The sequence below is a fragment of the Gobius niger genome (assembly GCF_951799975.1).
Source record: "Gobius niger genome assembly, chromosome: 5".
Classification (NCBI taxonomy): Eukaryota; Metazoa; Chordata; class Actinopteri; order Gobiiformes; family Gobiidae; genus Gobius; species Gobius niger.
In genome coordinates, this window is record NC_136856.1 from 39,397,535 (window position 1) to 39,423,900 (window position 26,366).

Consider the following 26,366-nt stretch of genomic DNA (forward strand, 5'->3'; position numbering starts at 1 on the left):
TGTGCCTTGTCAGATTGAGTTTAAAACTGTATCTTTTATAAACTGGATGAGAATGAATCCCTACCATAGATATAATATAAAGATGAGCGGGTCCCATTCCCATTCATCGTCATGTGTGAAACTTAATGGCCACTCTGTCTCCTCCTACGCAGCCTGTTCCTTAAAAGGGCATGAAGGCGGGCAGCCCTGCACTCGTGGGGAGGGCGGAGCCTCCACAGAGCTCCAGAGCCTGTCAATCAAGCTCTGTCAATCAATAAACAAAAACTAGCATGGTTAAAAAGATTTCATCTACCCCAGCGTCATCACATGGGTCATAGCGACTTTTTAGAAAAAGAAAAACTCTTTGGAGCCAGGCTTTTAAGCTGTTCTCGGGACGTTTGAAGTCCCATTAGAATCAATGATCCCAAGTGTTTCTTGGAGTCGCCCCTGGCCACTAGGGGGAGGTATTACAGCAATGTCAGCTCCCCACCATGACCATAGAGAAGCACGATCCTCACCCATTGATCCCTAACAGTGCTGGTCCATGCTGTAGCGCCCCTACAGAAAAAGAGAGTTTTTAATATGTGACAATTGTACTATGGGTTTCTGATCATAAAGGTCAATAAGATCTTTGCTGTAACATGTGCAGAGTGGCTGATTCAAGATCATATGGATACCATTATATTCCAATGGAGTGACTGCTCCTTCCATCTTAGATATTTTGACAAATTTGTTTTTGGCTTGTTGCACGATATGGCTATACCTGAAGTTGTGAGCACCAGTACTTCCTGTCTGCATTCTTTTCCTTTAGAGATTAGCTCGGACCTGCTGGAATAATAATCATATTTTCTAAAGATTACGTTGTGGGCAGTAAGTTCCTGGTAGATGATCATTTACTGTGTGTTCAAATCTGGATGTAGGATGTAACGAGTTCAGTTTGTCTTGAAGCTAAAGGCTAGCATGCTATAGAAAATTGAATCAAAATAAATGCCTATCAATTTTTTTTAAGTAGGACAAGATGGTTTATATGCAGATTAGTTCATATTTGAGCCACTTTATAATGCATGAAATGAATGTTAGCCTCTAGCTTCAAGACAAACTCACTGATCCTTATAAACATAGACGTCTCCTCTACAGAAACATTTACACTGCACAGCAACTCGTTCACCTGCAGGAAGTGACCATCTACCAGGAACTCACTGTCCACCACAGAATCTCTAGGAAATGCGATGAATCGAACGGGTCTAAGATGATCTTAATGGCAATGAATACAGACAGGAAGTACAAGAGCTTAAAACTTCAGCTCAGAGGAACTAGCGTAGCCACATTGTGCAACAAGCCAATTTCAGACAAAAGATAGCTCAAACCTGGCTATTATCACCTAGAGACCCAGGGCTGCATTGAGTATCTCATTTGTGTGGGCGGGCGCAATGCTGAGTGGCTGCGACGCGGGGGAGAAAGCCAGACGGGGCGGTCACATGGGAGGGAGTGGCCCCAAAGGGTGAGGGCCTCTATTGCTGCTTGCTGCTTTAATTTTGATCTAGTTTTGAGTGCGATTAATTTTTGCTTGATTTAAATATCTTGACCCATGGACAGATGAAATGAGACTCTCAAATCAAGCACATGGGTCCAAAAACAAGAAAACTCCAACGTGAGTAAGAAGCAAGAGCAGCTCCACATACAATCATAAAGTTGTGGAGATGATGGAGGACTTCTGTGGTTCTGACGTCTCAAACTCCTCTGCTCAATCACTCACACAGGTGCAAACCCTATGGCTGTCTTCCTCTACCACATCAGGATGCCCTTCCACGCTGTAACGTGGCTTTGGTGGCCAAATAATTCATTATTAATTCATTCATGAATTCGTTAATTCTCTCATCGCTGAAATATTATTAAGTGAATGGTTAAAGTGAATGGGTTAAATTCAACAAAAGCCTCCAGTGATTCACTACAGACCCAGCTCAGACACCGGGACACTCCTGGGGGCCCGGACCCGGAGTCGCTGTGTGGGCAGTGCTTTGGTTTGACTGAACACACAGGTTTAATAAGTTAATAGAATTGATCAACTTTTAAGTTAAAAGAAAAAAGATTTAGTTGGTGCGGCTTATTTTCAGGTGCACTCAATAGTCTGGAATTTACTGTAAGGTGCTTTATTTTATTATACATCAACTTTACAACGAACTTTGCCCTTAACATCACTGGACGACCCGCAGTGGACAGTGGGCAGTGGACAGTGGGCAGTGGCAGTGGACAGTGGACAGTGGGCAGCAGCAGTGCTGCACCCGGGGACCCACCTACAGACTGGTGGTCAGAAACACCTGGTTGGAGGATTAACCTATTGCACATGTTTTTGTAGTAGGGGAAACCACACGGGGACAACATGCAAACTCCACACACAAAGGCTCCGTCCAGGTGGGAATCGAACCCAGGACCTTCTAGTTGTGACAGACGAGCGCTGTATACTGTGCCACCTGCACCTATTTCATGAAACCATTACTGTTCACACACCTTTGTCCCTCCAACCTCCTCAGACCCATCACCAAATCCACACGGCCAACCTTAGTGGACCGAGCCTTCGCCACCCTCTGGAACTCACTGTCCATCCACATCAGAAACGCAGACTCACTGACCACTTACAACAAACTCAGCCCAAAACTCACCTACAACCTACAATAATCGATAATAGTCCATCTTTGTTTTGTTTTGTTTGGTCCATTCCATTTGTCTTTGAGTTTCTTGAAAAGTGCTATATGAAACCTATTTTTGTATTATTGAAATACAAAAGAATAGGTGAAAAAGATGTAGGAAAAAATGAGAGAAAATGGAGTGGGGAAAAAGTGGAAAATGGAGAAAGCATGTAAAAGACGTTTGGCTGCATTTTGCATATTTCTTATGTTTGCAAAGATATCTCTTCATCATTGTTAAAGAAAGTCCTAAAACATTTTGAGATATTCAGTTTTGTCATTATCACCCAGCCCTATATCTGGGTCGCCTTTCCTGCTACACGTGGATACCAAACCTTTGTGAATGAATAAGCGTGGGAAGGACCAGGGAGCGCCACCACGTTGAAGCTTCTTCCTGGGAAACCCCATTTCGTTTTCGTTTGAGTTGAAAAGTTCCCGTGTTTTTGTCGGTCCCGCCCCCTCGCCGCATGCTGGCGCCTGATTGGCTGTCCTGTCTGCCCCTCTCGTCTCCGTGACTGCGGCTCATCTGCATAATGTGCCCACAATCAAAGAGAGCAGCGACTTGATATTCACGCGGTCGCTTAGCAACAACACGGGAGAGAGACACGGAATAATCAGGTCAGGAGGAGAACGCAACGGTAAAGACGAACATCTAACCGGGATCTGTACTTTACTCCAGTAGTTTTTGTGTCGACAACTTCTTACTTTTACTCAGTACTGCAGACGTACTGTCAACAAGGAAGAAGGTTTGTCCTTGTTGTGTTGCCGTACTTCAAGTGCATATGACACTTGAGACACCTTTTTATCCAACCAAACTTCCTTATTGGACACTGACAAGAAGTTACATAGATAGAGGCAAAACATTTTAAACTGTTGCCGTGCCAACCATGTTAAGTCAATGGGAATACGTTTGTATTAATCTACATTCATTATTCATCGACTCCCGAGTCACTGACCATTGACAAACACATCTGGATGTCCTGCTGAAATAACAACAGATAAAAGGCCAAGAGCTCTTTACTCCTATATTTTTACAGTGAGACCTGGAAGTGGAGTGATGACATCATCACTTAACAAACGTATGAGTCAAACTGCAATGGAACTTTACCTATGTCACTTCCTGTCAGCAGCTTAAGAATTCAAATAAAAACAACTTTTCTGCCCAACATTTCTTCACTGAAATAAAATAAAAATATTCCGTACAACAGATGTTATCTGTCTAAATAAAAGCATTAAAACCGGTCACATAACAGGGACCAAAAAACGTGAACATATCACCCCAATCCTTGCGTCTTTGCACTGGCTCCCTGTTCATTTTAGAATTGATTTTAAAATGTTGTTTGTTTTTAAAGCTTTGAATGGACTGGCCCCGCAGTATATCACAGACCTCATCCAAATTTACCGCCCCCCACGCACTTTGAGGTCTGAGGGCCAGCTCCAGCTTGTGGTTCCGAAGACGAACCGCAAAAACCAGAGGGGACAGAGCGTTCGAGTGTTTTAAATCTCGTCTTAAGACTCACTTTTATTCTCTGGCTTTTAGCACCGCATTAAGTTGTGTGGTCCCCTGTGTCTTTTTATTTATTTTATTGAGTTTTATTCTTATTTATAGTTTTTTAATGTGTTTTTATTTATATGTATTCTTTTATACGGTTTTATTCATATTTATTGTTTTACACCCATATAGCGGTAGAGCTCATTTGTATTGTTTTGTTTTATTGATTTTGTTGCATGTGCAGCACTTTGGAAACGTTTTGTTGTTTAAATGTGCTATATAAATAAAGTGGATTGGATTGGATGTGCACTTTAAGTACTTTCACTTTAGTAACACTCTGACTGAGCAACTCCATCCGAAATCCTCAACTAAGTAGCTTCTATGTCCTGATCCTAGCTCCTAACCCTTATGACGTGATAAGGTCAACTGTTAGATCTCTATGCAGATGAGAACTAAAGGTTCAGCAGCATTGTCCCAATCCGACTGCGTTCACCCAGGGCGGAAAACACAGAGGAAGTGACATCACCAACAGGTGTCTCACTCGGGGCTGGGGGGATTGGTGGCTTATGGGATGTCACATAGCTCCTCGCCGGTGAGGAACCACCAGAGGTCCCTATGCTAAAGGAGATATGATAGTTAGCATTGAGGCTCCTTGTCCTACTTCCTAACTACAACACTATTCGGAGGCTTCTTATCATGGCGGACGCTGACACACATCTGGCTTGGCGTGAAACCTCTTACCAGTTTACTGTTTTCGGATGTAACTTTACTTTTATTGAAGTAACTTAGAGTATCTTTACTTTTACTCTCTTACTTATGCTGTGTTCATGTGCTCCTCTGGAACTGGGGAAAACGTTTGGGGAACTTCCACGCCTGACTGTGAAGATCAGCTGTTCTTTTATCCTGACTTTAGTGTGAGCTGTGGTCCTTCTAAGAAACACAACTGTGAGTGAAATGGCCAACGCTGATGCTAGCAAAAAGAACATTTACGAGATATTTTATAAAATGAACAAACCAAAGTTCAGATTTTGAGATGCTAACACCAAGTTCAAATGGTTAGCTTTGTTGTTTTTTATGTTACGATGAATTCCCACTTTCCAACCTAAAAAACACATGACACAAACCAACTGGGGACAGTGACGTCACGGGAAACGAGCTCCTCAGTCCACATGAACGCACCATTACACCAAGCTCTTTGATCAGGGACCGCCGGCATCACGGGGCCCCCGACATTTTTAGAAAAAGAAGAAATTGTATTTGTAAAATTGAATGGTTTATTTTATTTCTTAACTGGCTAATGTCATTAGTAATCGTTGTAGTTTTATGCATCTGATCACGACTGTCCACACAAAAACAGAAAGAGGATCGTTTTGGTGAAACTGGACAGTGCCTCTCATGTGTTTTTTGATGATGAGTTTTCACTGGTGACACGAGATGAAGTGTGGAAGCTGCTATGAGCCTAGCCTGGTTTGTTTCAAAGTGTCCGATGTAGGGCTGGATGATTTTGAAAAATTCATTGTGATTTTTCTTTTTCATATTTGATCCATTTAAATGCATAAACCTGTTACTTTTAGACTCTAGTCAAACAACATATTCTTGCTCAAATTGCCCCACATTAGAACAACAGACAATAATCTACTTTCAACCGTAATTGGTAATATGTGGACAGCGCCCTCTTCTGGAGGATAGTTTCCCTGACATTTAGCATACCTCTGGGGGACAGCCACGTGATTAAGATCAGTCCGGGATGGAATCACAGAGTGTCTATCTAAACTCTTGAGAATCTGCTTTAGGGAAACTATGGCAGGGCAAAAATCTATTGGAATTCAAAATTGAGTTAGTAGTTTTTGTTTTGTATTAATATTTAGTAATCGTTGTTACAAACTGCACACCTGCACAGTAAAAACAATGCATATATATTTATGTTTCAAATGAAAGATTTCTTTCAGGGGAAAAAAAAATCGCCCAACTCTAATGGAAACAAACTTTTATCTGCTACAGCTGAACCTGAGATCAGAGGCTTTACAATTCTCTCTACTCAAATACCAGAACACCTCAGCCTCTTGAGGTTATTGCAGTGGTCAAAACCTCCATTGTGATGAACATCCATGAACTTTGCCTCCCTAGTCGGACGGTTCCCGGCTATTTTACCATCACATGTTTGATCTGGACAATATCTAACAGGTGAAGTATAGGGCCAGGAGTTGGAAAACGCTCAAGCTTACAATACAGGAAAACACTCGAAGTTAAGGTTAGGAAAATGGTTTGAGTTAGGTTTACTTAGCGAGATACAGTGGGAAGAAAAAGTAAGTACACCATTTGGAATTTCTCACAGTTCTGCCCAAATTGGTCACAAAATGTGGTCTGACCCTCATCAAATCGTAAGAAAAATTTTTGTAAAGAGGAATGGTCCAAGATTCATCCTGATCGTTGTGAGAGTCTGACTTATTCACATACTGATGTGAATGTCAGCATGCAAAATATCAAATTAAACTTGTGAATAAATTCTTCTATTGATGATATCACATTGTCCAGGCCCTGCTCCAGACGTCATAGAGGGTTTTGATGTTGGTGATGTTCCATTTGTCCTCCTCACATGACGTTGTGTGTTCCTCCCAAAACTATTCAACTTCGGGTGAGTCAGTCCCCAGTATATTTGTCCAGTAGCCCTTTCAGAAACCAAAGTTGAATTTGTTGAGTGGAACACACAACATCATGTGAGGAGGAAAAATGGAACAGCACCGACATCAAAACCCTACGCTCACTGTGAAGTCTGAACCTGCTATCATCAATAGAAAAATGAATGAATAGTTGAGACTCGAGTTGCCGCTGGTCACTGAGATGTCTCTGAGACGTCCCCTGGAGAAAAGGCGAGTCTCCAGGTAGTCTCGGTGAAAACCAGTGGCTCGGTTTCAGCAGAGTCTCCCCATGGCCTGCGTGGTTTCAAGCAGTTGTGGCAATGTCACTATTTAGTGTCCTCAACCTGTGAGACGTTTCTGTGACGTCCCTGCAATGTCTCTGAGACCTGCGGGATACTTGAAAAAGTCTCAGCTGCAATCAAATCTCCAGGGGAACGCTTCGAAGGCATCTCAGCGACCAGCACAACGCCAGTCTCCAACCAGTCTCCAGGCCGCTGAGAAAGGCCCTTTATTGCAGGACATAAACCATGTGGTCAGGGTCTGTTATGTGGCATATTCACACTCATATCTGCTGAGTCTGCACATTTCAAACCACACTCACGCTGTTGTTCTGTGGCAAACTGTTGTTTATGTATGCCCTATAGTCTATAGTTTTTATAGTTTATTATGTATCTAAGTTATGAGTTATATGTTTTTATGTTTAATGTAAAAAATCCTAATCCTAGTTTGTGAACCTGTTCACCAACAATGGCAATAAAAACTATTCTGATTCTGATGTTGGTCTGCCGTTTGGAGTCACATGTCTAATGCTCTGAGATTTGTCTGTAACAAGAGAGTTGTGGGAATTTTCTGCAATGTGTCGCAATAAATGTGTTTAAGTAGACCTGAAAGTAAAACATGTTTACCCAACACGGTAAGCAACAGCCCCACCAGCCACCGCTGACTTTGACCACCACTGAGTGTTCGACTAAAAGGAGTTCAAGCTGAAAACGAGAGGAGCTAATGAGAATAAAAACGGGACAGTCTTGGACGTTCCAACATGACAACGATCCACTAGGCCATGTGGACCTCTCATTGGCTCCAGCCGAATAAAGTGAAGGTTCTGGAGTGACCATCTCAGTCTCCTGACCTAAATATCACTGAGCCGCTCTGGGGAGGTCTCAGACGTGCAGTTCATGAAGGCAGCCCAGGAATTTACAGGGACTGGAGGCTTTTTGTCTAAAAGAATGGGCAGTTTTACCATTTGAGGAAATAAAGAGGCTCAACAACAACTACCACAAAAGAGTCATTTTGGCAGTTTCAATTTATGATTTAAAAAGAGTAAACTCAGTTGTTTCATTAAAAATGGCTTCGCACAACCACTAAGTACAGAGATGGGTGAAAAAAAACAACAACATTCTGCCAGGGTATGTGAACTTCTGAGCAAAACTGTAGATATAAATAGATTAAAGACGGGACTAAAAACATGTGAACTTCAGTTCATTTAAATTCTCTGCCAAAGGAACAGGTCAGTGCTTTGTCCATGCGGAGAACAAACATGAAGCACGTATGTTCAAACACAATGGTAGACACAGAGAGCTGACAAACTGTCACCACAGACCCCAGATCTATAAATAAAGGTGTAAAAATATCCGCGTCTGTGTCATGTTCCTGGACTCTTCATGTGCAAAGTATTTATAGCCTCATTAGCCGCATGTCGCTCCGCAGGACGCGACTTATCCAGTTTGACGACGATTTACTGAAGACAAACTGAAAATATACAGTTTTCCACTGCTTATTTATTCAGACTTTGCTCCGACGACGGCTTTGAAACTAAAGTGAGAGGTGAAAACATGGATTTTTGCTGAAAACATGAACTCGTTTTCTCCTTAACATCTTAGTTTTAAAGTGAGAGTCCTTCAGAATCACCAGAGCCCCTACAAGCCCATCACACAGTCTCTTCAAGCTAATGCCTTCAGGGAGGAGACTGTGGAATCCATGGGCCAGGTCCAGTCGACTGAAGAACAGTTTTATCCACCCTGCTGTCAGGGAGCTGAACACCCTCCCTTCCCTGCCCTCAGTGTACTACCACCACTCACTCCCCAGCCCCGCCCCACAACAAGGAACGAGTAAAAATCATTTCAATTCCTTGAAAAATTAATCAACAACAAAAAAAAAATTTGAATCCATGTTTATTCAATGACGTTTCAATGATTCCCAGGAAGCAACTCTTGGTGCTCCATGTTTGGTATCCATGTGTAGCATGAAAGGCTGTGACCGAGATGCAGCTGTAATCCAAATATGGTCATTTCCTTTGTGGGAGACAGAGAGTAATGTACACAGGTGCATGTGCAGACAGAGACTTTAGTCGCTCCATAAGACTCCACACTTTACAGGCTCTGACTCAACTACATTTGGAAGATTTTTACAGATCCAATTCCTGACGGATTTATTGAGCTTTGAACTAGAGGTCGACTGACACATGGGTGTTTTACAATATCAGCTATCGGCCGATAATTGATCGATGTCTCTGGAACTGAAAGTGATAGACACTTCTCCTTTTTAGATTTGGAATCTGCTGATTTTTGTCTTTGAAGTACTTACTTAACATGAATGAAAAAAATAATACGAGATTTTTCAGTGTTATTAGAAAATGGAAAACTTGCAATACATTATCCCGACATATTTATGTGGCCATACCGCCTTTGCCTGATCAGATCTGGAAGCTCAGCAGGAAGGGCCTGGCTGTAGTGAGTGAGTGAGTGGTTGGTGGTGGAGGCTGATGTGTGCAGACTGGTGCCTCACTTTACCATCACCGAGTGAATGAATAATGCACCAAAGTGTAAAGCGACTTTGAGCGTCTGGAAAAGCGCTATATAAGACTAATGCATTATTATCATTAATAATAATCTACAGCAAAGGTTTCACACTCATATAGACAGTTCAGGAGGGCCAGCTCCGTCCCGGGCTGCCCCTGGACTCTGTGGAGGAGGTGAGGGACAGCCGAGCTCACCACCATCATGGACAACCTTCCACCCACTGCACGGGACTGTAGAGGAGCTGAGCAGCTCCTTCAGTGGCAACTGTAGAGGAGCTGAGCAGCTCCTTCAGTGGCGACTGTAGAGGAGCTGAGCAGCTCCTTCAGTGGCGACTGTAGAGGAGCTGAGCAGCTCCTTCAGTGGAGACTGTAGAGGAGCTGAGCAGCTCCTTCAGTGGAGATTGTAGAGGAGCTGAGCAGCTCCTTCAGTGGAGACTGTTCTCATTTTTATGGCCGTTTAAGCTTTTTTATTCATTGTATAAAGATACCTCTATTTACTATTTAATTGCTTGCACAATTCCCGTCTATTATGCACACCCTGAGTGTTCTTGTGAGCTGAAGTGAATTTCTCCATTGTGAGATCATTAAAGGCTTATCTTATCTTTTATGTCTTCATTTTATCTTTTGCCCTATTCACCTGCAGCATTACTTGTTAGTAATTTGTGCTTTTGGGAAAACTAGTGTAAGAAGTATATTGACCAAACCTAAGCTTCAGCTCATGTGTGTGTTTTTGTGGCAGAGGTCTGTGGTTTGCGGCGATATCGTGGCTTCCTGTGTGAATTTGGCCGTTAATAAAGCCCAAACTCAGCGCGTCTCTTGGAGGTTGTTGTCGCTTCCCTCCTGGCGCAGAACGACAGCCGTGGCTTCGCCAGGCTGCCCCCGGGGCGTCCGCTCCACCTTCTCTCCGTTCGTTCCGAGATGCGTGACTCCAGACCGTCATGTCTTCGCTGTTGGGTAACTCAGCGCTGGTTCAGAGAGACTTTACGTAACGGGAAGTGAACGGAGGTCAGGGGTCGGAGAGGCGGAGGAAGTTTGCTCCGAGCGGCGCTCAGTGGAGACGCTTTGAGATTATATAAACGGCAGACAGAGATGGGAGAGTGCAGGGATGGAGGCGACGGCAGAGGCCAAAAATATTCAGTCGGCTGCGTTCGCATGACGTCACGGCAGTCTGTGAGTTAAAATGGAGCTGGTGCAGCTGAGGATTCTTCTGTGGCGACCATGATACTATAACTTAGACCTGTTTGATGGTTAATATCTCAAAAACAAAAACTGCCCCCAAGTCCTGCGTCTTCTCTCTCAGCACATATGAACTAAGGTCACATGACTGTCTCATAAAGACGTCCAAAAGTGGAGACAATGTTCCAAATGATGGAAGTCACTTCGATCAGGAAAAACATTCAGCTCACATTGTCACCCGACATTCTAGAATGGCACCAAATTTTACGACAAAACCTTCCATTGTCCACACCAAATAAAAAAAAACTGCTTGACTTAAACTCTGTGAGAGCCAAACCTCTGCAAACGCTGTGGGACAGATTCAGCTCAGGTTTTGGACTGGTTTAGACCTGGTTTAGACCAGTTTTTACTGGTTTCATACTGGTTTCAACAGGTTTAATACTGGTTTAGACCAGTGTAGACTGGTTTAAACTGGTTTTGGACTCACCGGTGCTGGACTTGATGGTCTCCTGGCCCACAGACTGGCCCAGCAGGTCGTACTGATTGAGGCGTGAACTCTCTCCTTCCACCACCACTGAGTCGGAGGCGTTTCGAGTCCATTTGTACGTCACCTCTGAGATGGTGTAGGCGTCTGAAAACACGGAGAGGACACGGGCGTCACTGGAATACAGATTTCTGAGTGGAACAACCAAACAACCGTGAAATACTGCCTTTAGGCTTTAGTCACAGAAAAACAGGAAAGTCTAAACAATGCCTTTAAAAATGGTGGACTCACAGCTGCCGAACTTGAGGGGACAGGAGTGGAAGTCCATAGGGAAGTCCTCCAGGTGCATGGGACACTCAGCATGGACTGTCAACCTGAGGAAATATCACACAACAATATTATCAGAAACAACAACCAAATAAAGCCAGTCGGTCAACAGTGTGCTGGGTCATCGTGAGTTAGAACCTTTACCAGTAGACACCTCACTTTTGGGCCACCATTATATGACTAATTTGATGCTCCTGTTTGAAAAATTACCTCACCAAATCAAATAAATGCTGTTCATGACCTTTAAGGCTTTTAGATAAATATTTGGTATGCACCAAACGCATCTGAGGCGGCGTCTGATTTATGCACTGACAGGTCTAGATCAGTGCGGCAGGAGCACGGCGATGGAGGATTTGGTGCAGGGCACTACAGTTAGGAAATCTGAACTTCTGGACAAAATCATGGCGCATAAACCAATCAGGAGGTGTCGCAGATGTAATTAATCTTGAGGATTGGCTTCATGGTGTTGTGAACCACAGATACAGCAGCTCTGTGACTTTTACAGGCACACATCAGTATTTCTTTATCCTAAACACCAGGATTAAAGGATTGACAAGAGACCATTTCACTGTCTGGATCTACTCTTGGAATGTGTTTGGAGTCATGATGAAACACAGACGATTCTCATCGGAGAAAGCTACAGCTATAGCTCCAATCGATCAAGAGATTTATAGGACATGGCTGTTAGCAAACGGACTAATTAGCCCCATATAGCAGTTATTTTACAAGCGCTCCGTTCAAGATACATTTACGTCTCTGAACACACACTTTGTGTTGATGCACAACCATGGTGTATTTTTAACGTGCGACAGAGGCGTCTGAGTCGCCGCAGCTTGTTGGTTATGGTCATGTTGTGTCACGGTTTAAATGAGACATGAGACGAAACGCTCTATCACCTGTGCTATCGCCGTCCGGACCTGGGGCCTTTAGACTCAGTTCTTACCTCATGGTGTAGAGCAGCGTCCCGTCGTCCTTGATCCACAGTGGTTTGTTGGTTATCACCTTGTCGTGTCATGGTCATGTTGTGTTATAGTTATGTGGTGTCATGGTTATGTGGTGTCATGGTTATGTGGTGTCATAGTTATGTGGTGTCATACAGGGCCGTAGCCAGGATGTAAAAAACAGTGAGGTCCGGATAATGTATTTTAAGTGATCAAAAACACGTTTGTCTCATCCTTAAGCTGTTTTCAAAAATGGCTTTTTGTTGCACCGTTTGGGACCAGGAGCCTGAGTGAATGTAGTGAGTGAGTGGATGGTGCAGACTGGCCTCACTTCCATCAGTCGACCCATGGGCAGTGGGTGCAGCCGTGCACCCCATGAAGTTTTAGGTGACGAGTCACGTACCCCCTACTTTGACATGATGAATATCACAAAATAAAATATCTATTTAATGTCTATTTCATCCATTATTACTGTGAAGCAGGTTTTCCAAACAGTTTTGCTCGCCTGAGTGAGAGGCAATAAGAAGGTCTTGTCCTAAATAAACACTAAAATATTAAATGAAAATGTCCGTTTTTAATAGTTTTGAAAACGAGGCTGTGGGTGTGAACGGGTAAAGCTGAGTGTTTTGCTTTGGCTCATTCTGAACATCACACTCTGGTTTGGACACTGCGCTCTGGCCCCGCCCCCTCTGCGTCGCCCTCACTGTCAAACCACTGGTCGCTACAAAGGTGAATGCGCTGGTTTAAGCTCTCATTAAAGCGAAGATCATTTACACGAAGGACAATCTCTGCATGAGACAGAAACAAAGTGAGCAGCAGAGGAGGAGGCAATGATGAGGCGCAGACGCTTCTCCTCCTCTCGCTCCTCGGATCAGAATGAGGAAAACTCCTGTTAGAAATCGGAGTCACCGTCAGTCTGAGGCGCACTGGCTCCTCTCTCTTTATGACAGAGCGCAAAGAAATTGCATCTCGATCAAACTTCGGCGCGGTTCATTCTAAAGGCGCTACTGTTGTAGTGAGGCTGACGCACAGCCGCGCCCCCGCCCCCGCCGAGTTTTACGCACTCGGGTCCAAAGCAGCTCATGAGGTTCGGTTTTAGAGTGGACACATTTAGGTTCAGAACAAGCTCATCCACGTCTGAATTAGAGGCTCTTCCGCCTGTAGAAGCGCGTGTTTACAACATTCATTTGCGCAGGATTCAATGTGTAAAAAAAAAAAAAAAAAAGCTAAAATTTGACCGAGGTCCGGACCTCGGTGACCTCAATGGTAGATACGGCCATGGTGTCATAGTTATGTGGTGTCATAGTTATGTGGTGTCATAGTTATGTGGTGTCATAGTTATGTGGTGTCATGGTTATGTGGTGTCATAGTTATGTGGTGTCATAGTTATGTGGTGTCATAGTTATGTGGTGTCATAGTTATGTGGTGTCATAGTTATGTGGTGTCATAGTTATGTGGTGTCATAGTTATGTGGTGTCATAGTTATGTGGTGTCATAGTTATGTGGTGTCATGGTTATGTGGTGTCATGGTTATGTGGTGTCATAGTTATGTGGTGTCATAGTTATGTGGTGTCATGGTTATGTGGTGTCATAGTTATGTGGTGTCATGGTTATGTGGTGTCATAGTTATGTGGTGTCATGGTTATGTGGTGTCATGGTTATGTGGTGTCATGGTTATGTGGTGTCATGGTTATGTGGTGTCATGGTTATGTGGTGTCATGGTTATGTGGTGTCATAGTTATGTGGTGTCATAGTTATGTGGTGTCATGGTTATGTGGTGTCATAGTTATGTGGTGTCATGGTTATGTGGTGTCATGGTTATGTGGTGTCATGGTTATGTGGTGTCATAGTTATGTGGTGTCATGGTTATGTGGTGTCATGGTTATGTGGTGTCATAGTTATGTGGTGTCATGGTTATGTGGTGTCATAGTTATGTGGTGTCATAGTTATGTGGTGTCATAGTTATGTGGTGTCATAGTTATGTGGTGTCATAGTTATGTGGTGTCATGGTTATGTGGTGTCATGGTTATGTGGTGTCATAGTTATGTGGTGTCATGGTTATGTGGTGTCATGGTTATGTGGTGTCATGGTTATGTGGTGTCATGGTTATGTGGTGTCATGGTTATGTGGTGTCATGGTTATGTGGTGTCATAGTTATGTGGTGTCATAGTTATGTGGTGTCATGGTTATGTGGTGTCATAGTTATGTGGTGTCATAGTTATGTGGTGTCATAGTTATGTGGTGTCATAGTTATGTGGTGTCATAGTTATGTGGTGTCATAGTTATGTGGTGTCATAGTTATGTGGTGTCATAGTTATGTGGTGTCATGGTTATGTGGTGTCATGGTTATGTGGTGTCATAGTTATGTGGTGTCATAGTTATGTGGTGTCATGGTTATGTGGTGTCATAGTTATGTGGTGTCATGGTTATGTGGTGTCATAGTTATGTGGTGTCATAGTTATGTGGTGTCATAGTTATGTGGTGTCATAGTTATGTGGTGTCATAGTTATGTGGTGTCATAGTTATGTGGTGTCATAGTTATGTGGTGTCATAGTTATGTGGTGTCATAGTTATGTGGTGTCATAGTTATGTGGTGTCATGGTTATGTGGTGTCATGGTTATGTGGTGTCATAGTTATGTGGTGTCATAGTTATGTGGTGTCATGGTTATGTGGTGTCATAGTTATGTGGTGTCATGGTTATGTGGTGTCATAGTTATGTGGTGTCATAGTTATGTGGTGTCATAGTTATGTGGTGTCATGGTTATGTGGTGTCATGGTTATGTGGTGTCATAGTTATGTCGTGTCATGGTTATGTGGTGTCATAGTTATGTGGTGTCATGGTTATGTGGTGTCATAGTTATGTGGTGTCATGGTTATGTGGTGTCATAGTATTGTGGTGTCATGGTTATGTGGTGTCATAGTTATGTGGTGTCATGGTTATGTGGTGTCATAGTTATGTGGTGTCATGGTTATGTGGTGTCATGGTTATGTGGTGTCATAGTTATGTGGTGTCATGGTTATGTGGTGTCATGGTTATGTGGTGTCATGGTTATGTGGTGTCATAGTATTGTGGTGTCATGGTTATGTGGTGTCATAGTTATGTGGTGTCATGGTTATGTGGTGTCATAGTTATGTGGTGTCATAGTTATGTCGTGTCATGGTTATGTGGTGTCATGGTTATGTGGTGTCATGGTTATGTGGTGTCATAGTTATGTGGTGTCATGGTTATGTGGTGTCATAGTTATGTGGTGTCATGGTTATGTGGTGTCATGGTTATGTGGTGTCATAGTTATGTCGTGTCATGGTTATGTGGTGTCATGGTTATGTGGTGTCATAGTTATGTGGTGTCATGGTTATGTGGTGTCATGGTTATGTGGTGTCATGGTTATGTGGTGTCATAGTTATGTGGTGTCATGGTTATGTGGTGTCATGGTTATGTGGTGTCATAGTTATGTGGTGTCATGGTTATGTGGTGTCATGGTTATGTGGTGTCATGGTTATGTGGTGTCATGGTTATGTGGTGTCATGGTTATGTGGTGTCATAGTTATGTTGTGTCATGGTTATGTGGTGTCATAGTTATGTGGTGTCATGGTTATGTGGTGTCATAGTTATGTGGTGTCATAGTTATGTGGTGTCATGGTTATGTGGTGTCATGGTTATGTGGTGTCATAGTTATGTGGTGTCATGGTTATGTGGTGTCATAGTTATGTTGTGTCATGGTTATGTGGTGTCATGGTTATGTGGTGTCATGGTTATGTTGTGTCATGGTTATGTGGTGTCATGGTTATGTGGTGTCATAGTTATGTGGTGTCATAGTTATGTTGTGTCATGGTTATGTGGTGTCATGGTTATGTGATGTCATGGTTATGTGGTGTCATGGTTATGTGGTGTCATAGTTATGTCGTGTCATAGTTATGTGGTGTCATGGTTATGTGGTGTCATGGTTATGTGGTGTCATGGTTATGTGGTGTCATAGTTATGTCATGTCATGGTTATGTGGTGTCATGGTTATGTGGTGTCATGGTTATGTCATGTCATGGTTATGTGGTGTCATGGTTATGTGGTGTCATGGTTATGTCATGTCATGGTTATGTCATGTCATGGTTATGTGGTGTCATGGTTATGTGGTGTCATAGTTATGTCATGTCATGGTTATGTGGTGTCATGGTTATGTGGTGTCATGGTTATGTGGTGTCATGGTTATGTGGTGTCATAGTTATGTGGTGTCATAGTTATGTGGTGTCATGGTTATGTGGTGTCATGGTTATGTGGTGTCATGGTTATGTGGTGTCATGGTTATGTGGTGTCATGGTTATGTGGTGTCATGGTTATGTGGTGTCATGGTTATGTGGTGTCATGGTTATGTCGTGTCATAGTTATGTGGTGTCATAGTTATGTGGTGTCATAGTTATGTGGTGTCATGGTTATGTGGTGTCATAGTTATGTGGTGTCATGGTTATGTGGTATCATGGTTATGTGGTGTCATGGTTATGTGGTGTCATGGTTATGTGGTGTCATGGTTATGTGGTGTCATAGTTATGTGGTGTCATGGTTATGTGGTGTCATGGTCATGTGGTGTCATAGTCATGTGGTGTCATGGTTATGTGGTGTCATGGTTATGTGGTGTCATGGTCATGTGGTGTCATGGTTATGTGGTGTCATGGTTATGTGGTGTCATGGTTATGTGGTGTCATGGTTATGTGGTGTCATGGTCATGTGGTGTCACGGTTATGTGGTGTCATGGTTATGTGGTGTCATGGTTATGTGGTGTCATAGTTATGTGGTGTCATGGTCATGTGGTGTCATGGTTATGTGGTGTCATGGTTATGTGGTGTCATGGTCATGTGGTGTCATGGTTATGTGGTGTCATGGTTATGTGGTGTCATAGTTATGTGGTGTCATAGTTATGTGGTGTCATGGTTATGTGGTGTCATGGTTATGTGGTGTCATAGTTATGTGGTGTCATAGTTATGTGGTGTCATGGTTATGTGGTGTCATGGTTATGTGGTGTCATGGTTATGTGGTGTCATAGTTATGTGGTGTCATAGTTATGTGGTGTCATAGTTATGTGGTGTCATGGTTATGTGGTGTCATAGTTATGTGGTGTCATGGTTATGTGGTGTCATGGTTATGTGGTGTCATAGTTATGTGGTGTCATGGTTATGTGGTGTCATAGTTATGTCGTGTCATGGTTATGTGGTGTCATGGTTATGTGGTGTCATGGTTATGTGGTGTCATGGTTATGTGGTGTCATAGTTATGTGGTGTCATGGTTATGTGGTATCATGGTTATGTGGTGTCATGGTTATGTGGTGTCATAGTTATGTGGTGTCATGGTCATGTGGTGTCATGGTTATGTGGTGTCATGGTTATGTCGTGTCATGGTTATGTCGTGTCATAGTTATGTGGTGTCATGGTCATGTGGTATCATGGTTATGTGGTGTCATGGTCATGTAGCCTCGCGGGGTTGACTCTGCTCTTACCTCATGGTGTAGAGCAGCGTCCCGTCGTCCTTGATCCGCAGCAGCTTGTTGGGCATGGTCATGTTGTGGGCCACGGACTTCTTGCCATTGTGGAAGAACGTGTCCGGGGTCCAGATCTTGGACGCCATGAGGTTGTTGAGGGGCAGGATGTTCATGGGGCCGCGGAACGTCAGCCGCTCGTCCTTCCAGCTCTGACGGAAGAACACGTCGATGGTGTACTCCTGTGGACAGAGGGACGGGTGAGTCAGATGCCCTCCCCTGTTCCTGGACATGTCTAAAATGTCAACAGAATAGATTTTAGATTCGTTGCAACTTTTTGCGATCATTTCACATCTGCTTCCAACCCGTCCTGAGTTGGATCTTTTATAGATATAATGTAGAAATAATGAGGTTTGCAAAAGTGCAGGAGTACACTGTGTGACTTTAGGATGAATTGCAGGGTTTTCTGACATGTTTGATATTTGTCGTGAGGTGCTGAAGCCAAGTGACAGCTGCACAGACATGTTCAAATCCTGCGGTGGCGCCGTGAGGAGGGAGACTCACTGGCTAAACACATGCTGATAATGTCTCTGTGAACATGTCACTGCAGAGACCGCACTGGCCTGGAGACTAGCTGGAGACTGGACTTACTGCTGGTCACAGAGATGCCTTCGATACGTCCCCTGGACATAGGGCGAGTCTCCAGGCAGTCTTTGTGAAAACTAAGTGAAAAGTTCAGAAAATGACTTAAATCACTACAACTGAAATAATTGAATACTGTAGAAGTCCTTTAAAACATTACGGGTATTTCGAGTTGATTTAACTTCACGTTATTTCTAGTAAATACATATTTCGATCTAAATTTCAGAGCAATTAGATCTTCTTCCTTAATGTAAGTGTGAAAAACTTGCCTCATGGCTAGATTTCTTGAAATTAGGACAACTTTACATGGATATTTCTTTATTATTTTTGCAGTATATTAAGAAGAATGGGTAAAACACCACAAAAATACTTCATATCCTGCAAAACAGGCACAAATACACCAAGTACTAAAAATAAAGTAGTCACACACATTTACACGGCTCTGAACATGTCGCCTTGGTATCACGTGTAAAAATAGAGGCGTAACCACGGCGACGCATGATTAAAGGCGATTATCAGTGTGTAGGTTTGACACACGGGCTGCTAAAATTAGACACTGGTCTCCATGGAAACGCGCGCCATCGGATCCAGCCGCCAAACGTGTTTCTCAGCGGCTCCTGGAAAAAGGCCGCGACCAGAGAGAGCGGGGACTAGACAAATGCAGAACCGGGAAGACGGTCCCGGGTTCGATTCCCAGGTGGGGCGTTCCATTGCACGAAATGGCCGATACATTCAGCTACGAAATCTAAATAATGGACAGAGCCAGGTTTAAATGACTGACTTTCTGTTTTGACACATTAGTTTCAAAGCTTTGCTCAAAGCGATTTTGGTTCTTGCTTAGTTTTTGAATTAGTTCTTTCGTTTTCAAAGTAAATCCATGTGGAATCAGATCTGTAAAAATCCTTGGGTGAAAAAAGCGTCCAAATGTATTTGAGTCTGAGCCTGTGAAGTGCAGAGTCTTTAGGAGCTAGTAAAGTGTTGTTGCAAAAGTGGAATGAAAGCAGTCTTAAAGATGTTGTATGTTTGTCTTACATATTACTGTTTCAAAAATGAGTTACACTACTTTAAGTTACTTTTGGCAAAATATAAACTGAAAATAATAATAATGCCACTGAGCAAAAGTGCAGTGAAAGATTTCCTTTTCCTTCACTTTCCCACATTCTCTCTGTTTAGCTTGGACGACATGAGGAACACGACTGCAGCAGCATAATGGCTTGCACTTGTATTGTGCTTTTTGCCCTGGGGTAGACTGACGGGAGTGGTGCATTTGGGGGGAGTTTGTCATGTTTTTGTTCGTACATTTAAATGCTCTTGTAACTCAAGTTACTTGAATCGTAATGACTGATATACTACCGTATTTTGTGTATGTAATATGTTGTATTCCTTAGTTACTGAAAATATATATGTAACTCTTTTGTACTACTTTTGTAATACATTAACACACCCCAACACTGATGATGAGCTGCACATGTATTAATAATAATAATAATAATAATAATAATAATAATAATAATAATAATAATAATAATAATAATAATAACAATAATAATAATAATAATAATTCATTCAAACCTTTATTTAACCAGGAAAAAACACTTTGAGATCAAAAATGTCTTTTACAAGAGTGCCCTGGGCCAAGAGGCAACACACATAACATCGTCATGTCAGTTAAAACATTGACAAAATGTTTTTTGTTTTGCAATGTCCATTAAGACACATCACAGACAGCAGTTCTTTATCCTGAAGCAGATTCCATGCAAAGTGAAAAGCCCTTCTGCCCAGCTCAGTGCGGACTGTGGGCACGGACATTACAAAGCGGTCCTAATATGTACCCGCAGGTTTCTGTTGTAGATGAGTGCCCACATGTGAGGGAAGAGTCCCAACATGGCCTTATAAACAAAAGTATTCCAAAGGATCCAACGGAACGAATTTGAAAACCAACCAACCTGAGAATAAAGCCCACAGTGATGAGTGAGAGACTTCAGGTTGGTAATTGATTGATTGATTGATTGATTGATTGGTAATAAGTCGCACCATGAAACATTGTATCTCAGGACAGGTGGACTTCATATACAGTATGTCACCAGAGTCCAGGACAGACAAAAGTTGCATTAACCAGTTGTTTCATAGTTTTTAATGACAGGCAGGATTTAATCCTGAAAAACTTTCATTTCAGTTTTTTGACAAAACCACAAACATGTGGTGTAAAGGAAAGATACTGATTGCTAATAATGCCCAAATATTTGTATTGAGTTACTTTCTCAATATTGGAGCCTGAGATGGGAGATTGGTTGCAGATGATTTTCCATTGGAAAAGGTAATAATAATAACTAGAAATGCAATGGCTGCGCCATTGCGATTGACTGCGGAAATGTGGGAAGCGAATGCAGAAATTGCATAAACTGTTCAAATTGCATAAATTGCTTAATTTGCATAATCTAATTTGCATAAACTGGTAAAATGCATAACATGTCATGTTGCATAAACTGTATAAACTGCATAAAGTGGTAAAATGCATGAATGGGACAATTCGCATAAATTATGTAAATTGCATAAACTCTTTCAAATTCATAAATCCTAAATGGCATAAACTCTTAAGTTGCATAAACGCTTTAAATCCCATAAAGTGGTTAATTTGCATAAATTGTTAATATTGCATAAACTTTTATATTCCATAAACTGGTCAAACTGTTGAAATGGCCTCAGTGCTTGATTGGCAGAAGCACAAATGGCTGAAAGGCCTGGAGTCTCCCCATTGGCTGGATTCGCACATACACACCAATGCAAAAATTTCAAACTCTTGTATAAAAAAACTGGAAAACTGCAGAAGGCCAATTTTTTCTCAAAACCCACAAGTTGCAGAAGCTGAACATGCACAAAGTGCAGAAATTGCATAAAATGCAGAAAAAAGTGCAGAAAAGCATGGATTTGCGGCAGCCCCATTATAAGTCAATGGGAAAAATCTCCGACATTTTGGCCGATTGCGGAAAAAACGTAAATTGCAGAAGTCCCAAAAGTAATAGCACCTTCTCCTCAACATGCGGAACGTTTTGATGCATAACTTGCATAAATTGCACAAAGCATGAAGGTGCTGAAAGCTGGAGAAAATCGGGAAAAAGATGGAAGAGGAATAATAATAAAGAACATGAAAACCAATAATTGACTGCGGAAGAATTCCGCAGTCAATCAATAATAATAATGATAATGCATCTGTTTTATATAGCGCTTTTCTGGACACTCAGATGCTTTACATTGCATTGTTCATTCATTACATACTTTATGGTGGTAAGCTACTATTGTAGCCACAGCTGCCCTGGAGAGTAGACTGACAGAAGTGAGGCTGCCAGTTGTGCCATCGCCCCCTCCCACCACTCACTCACTCACTCACTCACTCACTCACTACATTCCCCCAGGCTTCCTGGTGTTACCAAACGGTCTCCCCTCCCAGTACAAACCAGGCCCTTCCTGCTGAGCTTTTGAGACCTGATGGGGTCGGGCAGAGCAAAGGCAGGATGGACTTAAATTTGCATTTGCATCTGACTGAAGACAAGAGGCTAACGGCCAACAGGCTAACGGCCAACAGGCTAACGGTTAACAGGCTAACGGCTAGCAGCTAACATCAAGCTCAATCATAGAGAGGTAGACTTGAGGGCGGACTGACAGTGTTTCCCTGATGCTGAGCAGATATTACAGCAGGACGGGAGTCCCACCGGGACTCACCATGTCTGTGTCCGAGACCGGCCCGAAGCTGGTCACGTAGATGTCGGTCTTCACCTCCGTCACTCGATCTGCAACACGAGAGAGAACACACACTTCAGACTCAGCGTTTTAAACCGTTTGGACACTTTCCCATTTCCTGAAATCATTGTTCACGTCAAGAAAATAAGAAGATAACTTTTACATCACATATTTGGACACAAGGGGTGATACATGAACAAACATTTGGACAGTTTCTGCTCAAAATTTCAGAGTTCAGAGAGCTTCAGATCATTTTCTTTGTATATTTGGACGAACTTATGCAGTAAATGTTGTTATTAAACATGAATTAGTGCATGCAAGTGTATATGACACAAAGACACATTTTTAACATAGTTAACACAGTTATATTTAAGATTCCCCTCCTGGAGCCGCCACCTTAACGTGGTGGAGGGGTTTGAGCGCCCGAATGATCCTGGGAGCTCTGTTGTCGGGGGCTTCATGTCCCTGTTAGGGTCTCCCATGGCAAACAGGTCCTAGGTGACGGGTCAGACAAAGAGCGGTTCAGAAGCTCCTTATGAGAGACCAACAGGCCCGGTTTGAACCATGAGGCCGTCCTTCTGTGGACCCACCACCTGCAGGAGGAGCCATAGGGGCTGGTGCAATGGGCAGCTCCAACAGCTGCCTCCACGACCCGGCAACGGACAAGTGGAAGAAAATGGATGGATGGATGGATATTTAAGACTTTGTAAAAAACTGTACCCAGTTTTCTTTAGCTTGACATTGTTTTGTGACGTTTATTGTTTCACTTCCTTATTGGACACTGACAGGAAGTGACATAGATAGAGGCAAACCATTTTAAACTGTTGCTGTTATAGATACAGACGAGGGGGCATGGCCTATGTCAGGGGGAAGGAAACCTCTCATTGGAATCCACTTTTTCTCTACTTTCATCAGTCTTCTGGCAGACTATAAACATATTTATTACACACTATTGAAGTCAAGCCAAAATCATGTCCATATGGATGTTTTTTTCACAGCACAGTGTTCAGTAGAAGCGAAAAGTGTCTCTCTTTGCTAACGTAGCTTTAGGCTAACACTAGCTTTGCTAGCTTTCTGGTTAACATTGTTCCCCCCGTACTAGAGCTTTACTCCGCCCACATTCAATATATGAAAAATGTGCCTAAGGAGGTTTGTTAGGCCCGAGCGCCATCAGGGCTGGCGAAGGGCCTCTTGTAATCGTATTGAATGCCCCAAAGTACTTGGATAACCTAAGGATTTTCAACCCTAAGAATAATTTAAAAATAATGCTTCAGTTTGCAGATAGTGTGATACAAATTCATACACCACGTTCCAAATTATTATGCAAATTGTATTTTTGTGTCAAAAAGGTAAAAAAAAAAAATGTTTCAATGAAACTCATGGATGGTATTGTGTCTCAGGCTCTTTGAGTCACTGACATTAATCTCAGTCTGTGATGATTAGTTTTCAGGTTAAGTCCAGTTAAGGGAAAAACTACTGAAAAAGGATGTTCCAAATTTTTAAGCAGACCATCATTTTCAAGCAATATGGGAAAGAAAAAGGATCTCTCTACTGATGAAAAGCGTGAAATAGTTGAATGCCTTGGTCTAGGTATAAAAAACCTTCGATATTTCATGAAAGATTAAGCGTAATCATCATACAGACAAGAGATTTGTGGCTGAATAAGACACACTCAGGTTTGTGCAGATAAAGTCACAATAAGGACAGTTTCTGCCAGAGAAAACACATCAGATTAAGAGAACAGCTGTTACATAGCAGCAGACAGGTGTTTGAAGCTGCTGGTGCCTCTGGAGTCTCCAGAACATGAAGGTGTAGGACCCTCCAGAGGCTTCAGTTGTGCATAAACCTTCTATCCGGCCTCCCCTAAACTGTTCATTGAAGCTGATGAACAGAAACGGCTGCAGTGGCTCAGAAATACATGAGGACTCATTTTCAAACAGTCTTGTTCACTGATGAGGTATGGGGCCCGATCTTGTGCATCAAAACGGAGACGATAGCGTGACATTTTGCTCTCAGTAGGAGGGCACTTTGTGATCTTGCCACTCCAGACTTAGCGCATTTAAGTGGGTGGAGACACACATTTTCCTCCAACCAGATGGACTCCACGTCCAGGAGAGCGGTTGTGTGGTTGTGTAGGGTGAACATGTGCCTTTGTTTTGCTTCGTGTTCACGCCAAGCGCGGGCCGATCCGCGCCACAGCGGACGCTGTAGCTCTTTTTCTCTCGAGACGTGAACATCGTTTAGCTCACGACGGGGTAGATAAAGTTTTTAGTTTGACCTGTGAGAGCCTAAGGCTTAAGAAAAAACGCAAGACAGCGCAATGTAAACGAGGAAGTGAATGTCAGCCGTGTTTCCATCAGTGCAGTCGCCTCCTCTTGTGACGCCCCCTCACTGGTGGCGGAGGCGAATGGCACATATAGCGCCGCCACTCAGAAAATAATTCGCCAAGAGCCTGCGCCGCCCTGTGCGCCACCACAAGATCTGGCCCTTAGTTTTTTTTTTTAAAGGTTCAAATACTGTTATCACTAGGATCTTTTTTCAACCACATTTAAATGATCCTCTACCAGTTAAAGAATTGAAAATGATGCTGACTCTCATTTAAGTTGACAGTTAAAAAATCAGAGAATAATGTCATTTGCATAATAATTTGGAACGCGGTGTACACAATTTACTCTGTATAATGTATAAATTAAGAACAGAGTTCTCAGCATTGTCAAAAAACTTTTTTTTTTCTGACAAAAACTTTGTCCCTTGCTTTGGGCAGGGCGGTCGGCGAGGGCCGATAATTGCCGTTTGCGGCTATATTCTCTTCTTTGTTTTCACGCTGGCTGCTTCAAATATGACCATATATGGGCAAATCCAAAGATGCTGTCTGTAAGTAATCAAAGCATTCAAACCTGTATTTAAAGCTGCATTATGCAACCCACCTTCTTTTCTGCATAAAAGAAGGTGGGTGGTAAACAAGTTGCTGATTGGCGGCTGAGGCCAAACCAATCACAACCGTTACAGAAATAACAAAGTTAGTCACTCTCTGCACCACTGTGTTGTTAGTTCATTAACATTAACATTAGCCAAAACTAATCATGGATGAAGTCGTCCAGGATTTTGCCTCCGTGTTCTCCGCGTGAGTTTTTATTCACTTCATATTTTGTGATTTGGACTCAGCTGTTGTCACGTCCGCTAATTGCTGATTGGTTTATTTCACTGACAATCTGTGTGCGTTAGGCCCGCCCCTTCAAACTGCTCCAAGTGCCCCGTGACCAGACGAATTCCCTGCGTGGAATGGACAGGGAAGAGTATGGCAGAGCCAGGCAAATTTGACCCTGTAGTGACCCTGCGGCTGCATGAGTGGTCAGCATGGCTCCTTTACTTTCGATCACGATGGTCTCTACAACGCACCAGGATCAGTTATTCAGAAGGTTTTCTCTGCTGACGGATCCTCAAAATAAAACAAAATAATTGATCTTGGAGCATTTTAAAGACCACTGTGACCAAAAGTAAAGGCGCCATGCTGACCACTCATACAGTCGCTGGGTCACTACAACATCAACGTTTTTTTCCGCAGAAATGGTTGCACAATGCACCTTTAAGCGAATGACTTCATGACTTTTTGTGCAGGCTCTGACAGCACAGTTCACAAAGCGTGCAGTGTTTGGGGAAGAGAGTCAGTGGAGACGTAAAACTGTAAACACGTGTCTCTGTTCTTCCACATGAGCTGCTGTGAGCCCAGGTGCAGCGCCCCCCTGTGGCCTGACCCGGTACAGTCCGGACCCTCCTCCTCCTCAGTGTCCTGGATGTGCAGCGCTCCGTCACAAACTCCCCCACCGCCGACTCCATCAGCATCAATACACAGCACCCGGAATTCAGCCAGAACTCAGCCGGATAGCGGTCAGTGTTCAGACTTGTGTCTAGTTTACGCATTAGCATCTTAAAAATAACAACAGGCCAAACTCTCTCCTTACGATGAGCCGGAGATTTATCCAGGAAGTCACTCCAACATGGCT

General features: G+C 42.9%; 2 protein-coding genes across 3 annotated transcripts in view; one reads left to right on the forward strand and one right to left on the reverse strand.

Annotated features, from left to right (window-relative positions):
* Positions 1–26,366, forward strand: part of LOC306962771 (uncharacterized protein) — a 1,040,752-nt gene that overhangs the window by 218,001 nt on the left and 796,385 nt on the right. The gene's annotated exons all lie outside the window — the stretch shown is intronic.
* Positions 1–26,366, reverse strand: part of gabra2b (gamma-aminobutyric acid type A receptor subunit alpha2b) — a 63,893-nt gene that overhangs the window by 9,887 nt on the left and 27,640 nt on the right. For both annotated transcript variants that reach the window (XM_079556024.1, XM_079556025.1), the window contains 4 exons: positions 22,345–22,412; positions 18,004–18,224; positions 11,543–11,625; positions 11,255–11,398 (listed from right to left, as the gene is read on the reverse strand). In XM_079556024.1, the coding sequence (XP_079412150.1) occupies positions 11,255–11,398; positions 11,543–11,625; positions 18,004–18,224; positions 22,345–22,412 (516 nt within the window). The remainder of the gene's footprint in view (positions 1–11,254; positions 11,399–11,542; positions 11,626–18,003; positions 18,225–22,344; positions 22,413–26,366) is intronic.